Genomic DNA, 12,104 nt, shown 5'->3' on the forward strand with positions numbered 1-12,104 from the left:
TTTAATAGTATGCGTTATCTGTTAAACGGTAAAATAACTTGTTTGCGTTGGCCGCCATTGAACTATGAACGTAGGTACCTACCACCTCTACGCCTAATCACCTACTTAAAAGTTAAAAGTGCTTTCTATTTCATAGACAGCCAACAGAAGATTCTTCCACCTATGACGTAAAATAATACTTATTTGAAATGTTAAGAGATTTAAAAATTCCCACTGCAGATATTTTGCAGTTACATTGAAAGAGCAGGTAGGTAAGAGGAAATGAAATAAAAGAATCTCTACTGGCGAAGCTATTATTCCCGATTCTAAGGAAAAATTAATTCTCCATTAAAAGGTCTATATAACATAATAGAGATAAGTTGTATAGGTAAGCTGTGTAGGACGGGATCCGCAGGTAAAAAGATCACGTTTCATTGTGGCTGCGCAAGAGCAAGTTAGTCGATCAAACGTAGCGCGAGAGAAAGAGATAACAAACAGTTTGCAGATCGTGGCGAGCGGAGCTCGGGGTGCGGGGTGCGCGGGGAACTGGCTTAGCAGGTAAAGCAACGGGCTTCGTGGCAACTGCGCCGTGCGTGCATCCAAATAACGAAGATGCAACATCAATTTATGAGCCGTCTGTTATTCTAAAATAGGATCCAGCAAGTTTCAATTAATTGGATTGCAATGTTTATATATAGGCCACTGGCCAAGCCACATAGGTTTTTATTGCACGACTGTAGCAAGTTTTAGTCTTATGTTAGGGATATATGGCATCTAGGTATATGAAAACTTTAACGAATTCAACTAACTGCAAGTAATTCTTGAAAAGTTAAACTTGGTCTTACTGAAGGATTTATATTGTACGAATGTGAAATAAATGCAAGGAGTAATTCTAGTTGACAGTAGTGATATTAGAAACTTTAAATATATATTTTTTCTTTACTTTTTACTATAAATAAGTAAGTATGTACTTATCTACTTTTTTTAAAAGTGGTGAAATCCTATGTGTTTGCACACGTTTAAATAAAGTATGAAATTAGTACTTATGTCCTATACACACATCCTATGTATTTAATTTCAGCAATTGCATCTTAACATTTTCAATTTTAGTTTATTTATTTTAGTTTATATAAAGGCATTTCAAGATACTATACTATCCATCAAATTTGAATAAACTTACCTGCAAAGCTCAATTGTAACAATCTATTCTAATCTATTTTAAAACTCACTGGAAATACATAACGCAATAGTAACGAATAATGTATAATAAAATATTTCACGTATGAGATATACCTAGATAAGGAAAATACACAATGCTATTCTGTAACGTATGTACGTAACTAACTATACTAAAATGCAGACCACTGCAATGTATTATAGAATAATAGTTAATTCAGATATTTTAAGGCCAATGCGTAAAATTGTGTCGGATAAATGTTTCAATGTAGTAGTGTTCGGTTACATTTACCTGCATTATTATATTTGTAGGCACTTACCGATTGAAGGTTTTCAATTTAATACTATTCAAGGCAGTACTTCAATAAATCAGAGATAATAAATTGCCCTTACGTACAATTTATAGGTACCTACCTCGATTTTTTCTTTGGAATTTCTTTTGCGTAAACAAACTGTATATGATTTGGTAAAAATGCGTACACATATAATTATTTACATACCAACAATTGTATAATCATTACGGAATGTTCCATTTAATAGCGTCGCTTGTATAATTTAATAAATCGCTGTAACTGATTTCAGACTCAGTAATGAGCTTCATAATAATAATCAGGCAATTAAAATTCTTCATACTGATGAAAAGGATCATCGTATGCTGTGGGGAAGAGATATTGGTTGCATTAGTTTAAATTTAAATTAAAAGGGATAAGCTTAAGAATAATTACTATATATAACCACTATGATATTCATAGTCAACAAACAACAGAAGATGCTTTTTTCTATGGAAACTTTGTATGACGCTATAGTAACAGCATTCTATAGGAGCATATTTTTATTTTTTGTCGTAGTATAAACGAAGATGCAAAAACTTGGCCAGTAGAAGTTTTTCAAACTGACTTTACCATCCCTCACACTCCAATCCTAGGTATATGTTTATTTATTCTCTGATATTACTAAAAAGCTCTATTTAATTGTAAACGTTTGTCAGTGTCCTCGAAGAAGAATTAATGGTTGATGAAACCATGATAAAACCATACAAATTAGTTGAGTTAATAAATATTCTAGAGAACATTTAATGTTACTGTCACATTACCTAAATAGTTTCGAGTTTCTCAATAGGTACTGAGCCAAAATGGCGATAATTAAATTACCTTATAACATTGTCTAAACCAAGTCCAGCGTGCTAGTTTAACGGAGGTAAGCGCGTGTATGTAATTTATTGCAAGGGAGAATTCCGAGAGCCCACAATATTACCAATAGCATCGTAATTTAATTTTAATTTGGCTCGTAAAAATACTCCCCTGTTGTGATTAAATGTGTATCATTGCATTCGATTAAACTAATTGTTTTTATATTATTCAAGTACTGAACAGTAGGTACATTACCTACATTATTAAGTACACTAGTTTGCATTATTTTAGTGTACCTACACCGCTAATTAACCTTGGTAAATATATTCTTTGAAAAAAAAAAGTGTCGAAGTAGTAAAGTCTGCAAGATATATTCTCAGTTTATACCAAGTTCCGAACTATCATCTCATTTGCATCTTTATATTATTATTGAGATTAAACCACGAACACAGTATGAACTACGAAGCCAAAGAATACTAACTATGATGAAAGCGTGCGGTAAAACATGGACCATTCGACATTTACAATATTCTCATTTCTGTTGGAACTGGCTGCGAATTGGAAGTCACAGCAGCTGCTATTTTAATGTCATCGTTGCGTTCACTTTCGCATCGCAAAAACGAGATCTGCAATATTTTACACTAGCCTAAAGGCCTACGTGTTGATAATTTTTAAATTCATACCACCAAAAGTTCGCATTGCAATTTTGCATTTAATATAATAAAAGAATATTTATGGCTTTAATGAACGTTTTTTAAATCTAAAATAATAAAAAATAATTCTCTCTTCCGACTTCCTTTTAACTACCTATGTATTTTAGAAAATATAGATTACTTACATAAATATAAAAACAAAATGGTAAATAGCAGATTTTTGTGCGCATATTCTCCTTTCCCGTGATGATAGCTTGAAGCACAAAATAAATATATTGACAATCTACGTACATTGCAACAGGAAAACAATTCTATAGATACGTAGAATAGTAACCCTATTATAAAGTAGCTTCAGCTTGTTGACCGTTATCCAGTGTCCTAGTATGGTTACTCTGAAACCGTATGTGCTGTACCACTCGGAGCATAATCTTCATCCAATTAAGGCTAAATAGCTAGGTCGCGCTACAAGAAGTGTTTTAGAACGATGTTATTTTTTTCATTTTATATATTATACCTTATATCTATTTGGTTGAACGATATTTCTAAATACATTTGTAAAGAAAGATTAATTGAAACAAGTACCTTAATAATTTAGAACTTTTCCTTTATGTTGGCTAGGAATTTAATTAATTGGTACTAATTGGCGTATTGGTTATTCCAATTCAAAATTTTCTACATTTGAGGTGGCATTCATATTTCGAATATTTTGTAGTTTATAAAAAGTGCTATTCAACCACGTCTTGTAAAAGTTGGAGTTCTAAAAAGTGAAACTTAACCGCCTGACCTCCATTATCAATTTCTAGTCAGGAGATGTATAATTCTACATACTAATTATTTGATTTATCATTTACAATATCATTTGAGCAAAATGCGTGGAATTGTCCATAGAAGAATTTTGTTTGTTGTTATAGATCTTACGAGACGGCTTTGAAATTTTGGAGTAGTTAGGAAACGTAATATTCGTTAACAAGCCTTGTCTGCTAATGCAACCTATTCTCATGTTTTAAGACAAGCCAAAGTTACAAGTATCTAATCTTCTCAGGTGTTGCTTAGAAGCTATTGCACCGTAAACTAACAATACTGAAGTTTTGATTTCAGTTATCTAGGATCTGGTATCTAGGGTGTACTTTACTTCGGTTAAACTTTAACTCTAAGCCGAGATCCCACTTGTGAACTAAGTTGAAGATTATGTAATTTATCTCATAAGAGGTATAGACTGATTACTAACAGTCACCTGCGGCTTCCTTAATGCTAAGGTTTCATATAAACCTTTAACAAAGCCAAACTCTTTATTGGCACGTAACTTTTCCAGATGTTCATTGTTCATATCTAAAGACTTTGATAAATTAGCATATTCGGAACGTGGCTTGTTCTCAGAAGAATCGAGAAGAAACTTGCTTTTGAGCTCCTTTGCAGCCAATGAATTCAGAAGTTCTCATACAAATTACGCCTTACGTCTTGAAATGAAAACGCTCTAAAGTTGATACATCTATGCTTATTTACGGCGGTCACGGCTGATCGTTCATTACTCAGTCATAGAAATGATGTTCTATAATTAGATACTGAAAGGAATTCAAAAGATTAATATTGGGTACAAGATTTTGAACAGAGATTTCAAGATATTTTTTTTTTCATTAATATCATCCATGAGATTACCAAATAATTATTCACAAATTACTTCCTGTTCATAAACCCTTAGCGCTATTCGTTTGGTTCGAAATCGATAAGCGCAGTTAGTAAATGAACTTAAAGCAGCAATTGACTCGAAACATAATCGTGATATGAATAGTACGGCAGTATTCGAGTACACGTTCACGGTATCAAGGTCTGTCATGGCAGCCGCAGCCGCAAGCTGCAATCCGACACATTGTATGGCGCCCGCATACTCCCACGATCTACGGTTACCATATACGTGTCTCCTTCACACTGCAGACATTTTAAACAATGGCCTCTTGTTCTTCTTATTATAAATGCTTAACACGTGTGTCCCTGTCGGCCGCTACCAGGCATCGAATAAAGCCGTTAACACGTTCAGTGCCACCGACTCGCCCGGAGAGTCCACGTAAATTTTATTCCAGCGCCGTAGACTCGCCCGTCGAGTTCAATGTGTTTGCTATTTTTTTCCGAAATGCATGTGTATTTTCTGGTTAAAATGATACTGAAGACTAAATATACCCTAATCTAAAGAATTACGTGGTGGGCCGGGTGTGCAGACCCAGTTTATAATCGAAAGAAAATAAACTATTCTGCAATGCCTTGAACTCGCTAGGCGAGTTCACTGACATAGATTCTCAAACTTTTATTAATGAAATATCTATATGTACGGTTGATACTTTTATTTTCATTTTACCAAAAGTCACATTCACTCGTAAAACAACGGCGGATTGTGTTCTACACCTTGCAGGGGCTCGAATTTGGTGTTATTAAATAGGCAAAGGTTACCTTACACGCTACTTTATCACGCAATTGCCGACCTTATGTAAACACAATAAGGATAATAAATTGCATAGTTATTATTATGAAAAGCATTCCGAACCAATTCACATACTAACACGCAATTATCGAACTTATGTCAAAGTAATAAGGATTATGTAATAGTGACTTAACACTTGTGGAATATAATGTGCAAATAGTTGTCTATGAGCTATTTTATATTTATTATACTCGTACAAAGTTTGTTATCATTGCTCTTGTGAGTCAGAGGAACTGTTTAAGTAACCATTGTTGTAAGTATTGCTCTTTAAACTCAACTCTCGGTCTATTACTTTAAGAGTTATAATTGAAAGAGGATCCCTTCGTATTGTTAAATAAAAAAATGTGTGAAACTTGAAAAGATTGAGAGCCACTGCATAAATTACGAAACAAACTTACCTTTTCTTTTATCTATAGTGTTTCTTGCCATTTTTATATGTTAAATTACACCGTATGTTAGTAAAACTCTTTTTAATTGCGTTAAACACGTAACGTACACTGTCACGGCCACAAAAATAACAAAACATTGTTTTTACCCTAACGCAATGCCACTGAACTCGCCTGGCGAGTGATTCAATTCGTGTTGCAGCGCCGGGGACTCGCCTAGCGAGTCCAACGTAAAATGTATGCGGCATCCGAGAAAACATCGTGAAAATCGTAGTGGTAATGAAAGTGTTAAAGCGTTAGAAATAAATTAAATTCAAGTATCTAATATCATAAAGCTAACTGAAAACGGTGCAGGAATTTCATCTCTTGTTTGAAATATTTTAATCTTAGGAGCAAAGTAAAAAATATAAGAAACGTAGTTGAAATCCAAATAAGAATAAAGCATGATAAAGGCGGGCCGCTGCGGAATGTTTTCGTGTTATTCTAACATTTTAACTGTTTTGTTAGCAAAAAACATGCGATCATGTTATCAAAGAAGGACGGAAACATCACCTTTCGCCTGGGGTCAATCATTATAGTCTTTAGACTGAGAATACTCGTATTCGATATTAATAATACGATATTTTTACTTCTTAAACTCATAAGTATACAAGTGGCATAGGTAATATTATACTTAGATATTATATCAAAGCCACTTGCTCCAAAGAGTTCAAAAATCTGCATACTTACATAGTGAGTACACAAAAATATGACCTATTTATGACTACGTACATTTATAAATATTAGTTACATTTCGTTTATTGGTAATGGTTAACCAGTAGTCATTATCATTCCAATAAGTCATAAACTCGATAAGTGCCCGAATAATGTTCTAATCATTAATAACCTGATAACATCATTAGTTATTTTATGGTAATTGACATTATTATATGTGGCTTTACAAATAAATTAAATTTGGAGTTTTTCCTCATTCAGCATCATTAATATTGTTATTTAAATACGTTGGTGACCTTTCTTTTATTATATTGTCGCAGCGTTCTCGTCATAGAGTTTTTTTATGTTATATATTAAAGAACCGTACTTGAGACTACTGGCTGTTACCGGCTTACGTTGGATGTTTCTATAGATCTTGATTAGTAAAAATTAACCTTTATATGCCTACTCTCTAGCCTAGATAGGCTAGTATCTCGAGACACAACAATACCATAAAATTGCTTAACAATACCATGAAAGATAAATAAACAAGAAAACACTTTCGCAATTTCTGATGGAAAAAATCAATACTCTAATTCAAATGTATTGTTTTTTTTTGTTCTGTATTTTGTTCCAACACCTATAGTTTATCAAATGACGATAAACCAATATGGCCAAAAGCTACAAGGTGAGCTTTTGGCCGATAGATTTATATTATTAGCGTTTCTTGTGAACCGGTTTAGGTGCTCTACTGAGTCCTTCATAGTTTAGATTCTGTGTAAACAGTGTAAACATCTTCAAATATGGTCCAATTCGATCGTTTTTATACTAGGGACTTATGAAAAGTAATTGTGAATTTATCCTTGGTGAGTGATTGGATAGCTTCAAAATATCTACATCAATATTATAGTTATTACGCTTACAAAATTATAAACAGAAAGTTCTATCTGTACAGGTAAACAACCGGAAACCATTTTCTATGTAATGGAAAAAATGTTTCGAAATCCAATCCAAAATAAAGTAGGTAATTATTTCGATCATGTCATTGTTGTTAGTGTTTAAAAATTACATATAGGTAATTGCTCTAAGTATGAGTAGTAGTGTAATATGTTGAAACGATATAATATATTCAAATGATAAATAATTTTAATAGTAACGGAAAGTAATTATTGCGTAAACAGTAAACACAAGATAGTGGAAGAAGTTTGGTAGCTACTAGCCGCGCACGCGACCCCGTGTCATTGACCGCCAACGTGCGCCTGCGCCGCCTGCACGCCAACGCCTTGGTTCCGTTGCATTCAAACTCAAAATCAAGTTAACGAATATATTTTCCCGCCTTTGCCTTGTTTTGGGTACATTTTATAAGATTTAGACGAACAATCCTATAATTTATTTATGAAATAACATAAAAGTGTAAAAAAAACTAAAAGGATTTTGTTTTGTTAAATTTTGCACTTGATTTAATTATCTTTTGTTTTTAATTAATTATCGTTGTAATTGTAAAATATTGTGAATGAATTTCACAACACATGTACATACCTACGTCATTGATTCAATATAATTATTATGTAATTAAAAAATAGGTAATATCAATAATAATTTACGTTGGTTGGAATTAAATTATAACTGATATGAAATCGTTAGAAAGGTAATCACACGTAAAATATTTAAATATAGAAATTGCCTTGTGATTTTACTCATTTGAAATACCGCCTTAATTGAAAAATAATTGGTGAAATTGGCGCATTCAATAACCAGCTGCCTTTTATTAACTCGATTTTATTATAAAAAAATTGTGGGAATTTGCATTGAATGAAATGATTAGATTATTATTGTTCTGTTTACTTAAATAAAAATATTTATTATGAGAACATAACGGTGTATATTTTTTTTCTCGTTTGTTTTAAGGATCTGTTACAAACTCAAAGTACTTATTTTTTAATCCATGAAAGTACTAAAAGAATACATATTTAATTGTCTATGTTTCTTAATCCAACGCTTAGATTAACACAACTGATTAATAAGTATATGTGTGATATGGACGCCTTCCTGCATACCGTCAATATGTAATGCATAATTTTATTATATAAATTACGTACAGTTACAGTACTATTCGAATGAATAAAAATATGTTTATATTTAAGAATACACTGAATTATATTAATTATGTAATATGAATTCTGTGATGAAAACAAAAATCTATTTATACACGGACGACCGCGACGTCGCGTCGCGCCCTGTTACATGTGCATAGTGAATACGCTATGCAACATTAATTAAATGTCATTAAAATAAACTTCGTGGTTCACCAACCATCAATTAAATGATCTGTACATAATGTACTCTGGGCATTAGGCACTGGTTTCGCATTAACGTAAACCCACCCAGTTTTTGTTCGGTAGCGGTTAAACAAAATAAAAGCATCCTTAAATCTTACAACGTAAAGACTATTTAAATTATCAGTTCAATGAATTAAAATTGGAAATATGACAATAGCTGATAATTGAGCATTACAAATTCATACCACATATTTCACATATCGTCGTATTATTTAATCACTTGCCGACTAAGTGACATTGACAATAATTCACGTAATTTCGTGTTCGATAATGGTTATAATTTTGTTCCAGTAATCCGCGTGCTTCGGTGTGAAGATGAGCAGCACGATGCGAGGGAAGGGGATGACGTCACGATGCAGTGCCGCTTCGGTGCCGAGGCGAACGCTGGTGAATCGCCTACCTACTACTGGGTGCGGAGTACGGCGAGCGGCCATGATAACGTGGCGATAGGAAACATACCGTTAGAAACCAATTACAAGTAAGTTCAAGGAAATCATTGATGTATTAAAGAGTCTAAATGGAGCGGTATTTATAGCCTGTTGATTAATTACAAATGTTAGATGTATTTTTAAGTAGGCTCTTCATTATAAGGTTTTCATTCACTAGTGCACACAATTTCTAAATGTTTAATACAATTTCACAATATGCAAAAACTACACACGTCTAGTATAAAAAGTGAAATATTCAGAACAAAAATATTTATCTAGTTGTGGTAAGTGGACACGAGTATAGGTGTAGCGGATAAGATCACCAATTGTTCTAATAGGTCTTCAGAATAAAAGCTTTTTTAGATTCCGAGCACTGTTGAATAAAAAATAATTTATGTCTTTCTTTTAAACTGCTTCGTTCATTGTGTCTGTCATTCCAGTGCAAAATTTGTTAGCCATTTTTAGAGCATTTGCTGGCATTCAACTATTTGAATTTAGAAAAGATATTTTTCGCAGTAAATACAATTATCACGATTATGCCCAGATAATTATTGGAACATTAACCTGTACTTAACAATCAATACTTGAGAAAAAAAACAACATGGCTAATCAAGATTGATAAAGGAAAATGTTTTAAGTTTAACAATAATTGGAAGTGTATACGCGTGCCTGAGTTACTTACGAGTACCTAAGGATGGGACTGATTCAATTGTTATCTTTAATGTAAAATACTTATTTATATTTCTTTATATTCGTTTGACCGACATTATTGACATACTTAGCTCTGTGGAGGCTCATTTAGAGCAAATCTTCCACATCACTTAAGTTTCAAGACATGGATAGCGTGCGACCATCCGAGAATTATTATTTTAATTTATTATAATCATAAAGGTCAGGTCAGACTTGAATGGTTCAGTGCAATAAGCGTATTAGTTTCCGTAATGTTATGTGAGCCTTTATACGTTTTCCATGCGAGGGGGAGGAATAAGGCCGTGTGGGTCGTTGTGCGAATGAGGGATTTACATCAACACTGACCTAGTACCTATTATATGGAAACTTCTTTCACTGGAATAATAGGTCCACCTCAATAAATTATTATAATACATAAAAGCTTTATAGAATTGTGATGAATTGAAGCATGCAACCATTGCACTTTGAAATAATAATTGACAGTCAAAAATAAACTATTGGGTAATCAGGTAAACTATTATTACACACATACAAACGCTATAAGCCCATTACTATTTAGACTCTGTCTTACCACTTGAGATACCTATTTCCATGACATACTAATGGATATCCCGAATATAGATGTTACCCAATAACGTTAAACCGAATTTCCGTGCAAAATTAACGAAACCCTTTGTTACAGAGCAATCTACGCTCCATCAGAAGGGCGTTACGATTTGATGGTGTCGAACGTAACCTACGAGCGGGATAATGGCCGGTTCGAGTGCAGGATCAAGGCAGGTGGTTCCGGGAGGACGTTGCACTCCCAGGGTCACGAGTTGGTCGTGCTCACCCAACCGCAGCCGCCGCTGCTGAGCCCGGGCACGCACGCGCAGGCGCAGGAAGGCCGGGAGCTCAATCTGACCTGCTCCTCGACAGGTGGATCGCCTAGCCCCGATATTAAGTAAGTTTTAAGTAGATTTTTTTTTACTCGAAACTCAATAAAGCGCTTATGTTATCAACCAGATTTCTCCTAGGAGTGCCGTAGAGTCGTCATAGTACATGTCATAAACAAACACCGTCATACACAAATTATTTAACATCGCTTTGGAAAGCACTTTCTATCGGACAGAACCGGAAATAAACTTCGAAAGTAGCTGTTGCTCTTCTCAAATGAAACCAATTTTCAATAATAAATAAAAATGAGCTCTTCAATGCTCAAAAGTTAATTAATATTTTATACCAAAAAAAATCATTTTCCAAATATTATATTGGATGAAAGTCAGTACGAAAATAGGCATGTCAATTTTACTTGTACGAAGTCGGGGGTCTTCAGTAATTCATGTACCTATTTAAAGTTTCCTTCCGCATCAATTTTACCAAAGTGAAATTGAATTTTGTGTTTTTATTATATTATTTTGCTAAATTCAATAATATGCTAGCAGTAATAGAGGCTAATATAATATCAAGTAATAGAAGCTAATTGTCCGCGTCATTAAATGCGCTGATGCACAATTTAATATTCAATAAACTCAGCTTTATAATAAATGGCACGTAAAAATACATTAATCTCCGTGATGAATTGTTTCCACCATAAATTAATTTAGGTTAAATGTCAATTAATTAAATCGGGTGTGTTTTTGATAAAACTATAATATAATATACGTTATTAGATTTACCCCGCGGCATCACTTGAATAGATTTCCATATAATGTATCCTGTGTTATCTCTGGTTATTCCTAGACTATAATCAAACTGTATATTGTACAATTTCAGAGAAAGCGTTCAGAAGTTTTTCCGTGAAATAGCAACAAACATCTTCTAAACAAATATAAATAACACATGCTGCATATAGCTTTCATAGTATTAGGATAACAAGTAACTTTTATTTTTATTTTGTGTATTGCTACATATTCTAGTTTATATGTGACTTTTACTGCGAAAAATGTTTAAATGTCGATATTAAAAAATCGGTAGGTGCACAATTTACTGTATGAGCAATACGTATAAGTACATAATTAAATTTGAGATAGAAAATATAGTTCAGGATACATCGCCCATTTTTGAAAGTGACTACTATCAAGCTAATTTTCCGTTTGTAGCTTTATTTTGATGAAACGCCCAATAATTTCGTGTACGAAAGTCTCGATTGTGGTAGCTAACAGAGATAATAAGGAT

The 12,104-nt window shown here is 33.3% G+C and overlaps 1 protein-coding gene across 1 annotated transcript in view; it reads left to right on the forward strand.

Annotated features, from left to right (window-relative positions):
* LOC123693866 (Down syndrome cell adhesion molecule homolog) overlaps nt 1-12,104 on the forward strand; it is a 59,719-nt gene that overhangs the window by 20,231 nt on the left and 27,384 nt on the right. The window contains exons 2-3 of the mRNA XM_045639125.1: nt 9,121-9,307; nt 10,630-10,890. Of these exons, the coding sequence (XP_045495081.1) occupies nt 9,121-9,307; nt 10,630-10,890 (448 nt within the window). The remainder of the gene's footprint in view (nt 1-9,120; nt 9,308-10,629; nt 10,891-12,104) is intronic.

The sequence above is a fragment of the Colias croceus genome, chromosome 8, assembly GCF_905220415.1.
Source record: "Colias croceus chromosome 8, ilColCroc2.1".
Lineage (NCBI taxonomy): Eukaryota > Metazoa > Arthropoda > Insecta > Lepidoptera > Pieridae > Colias > Colias croceus.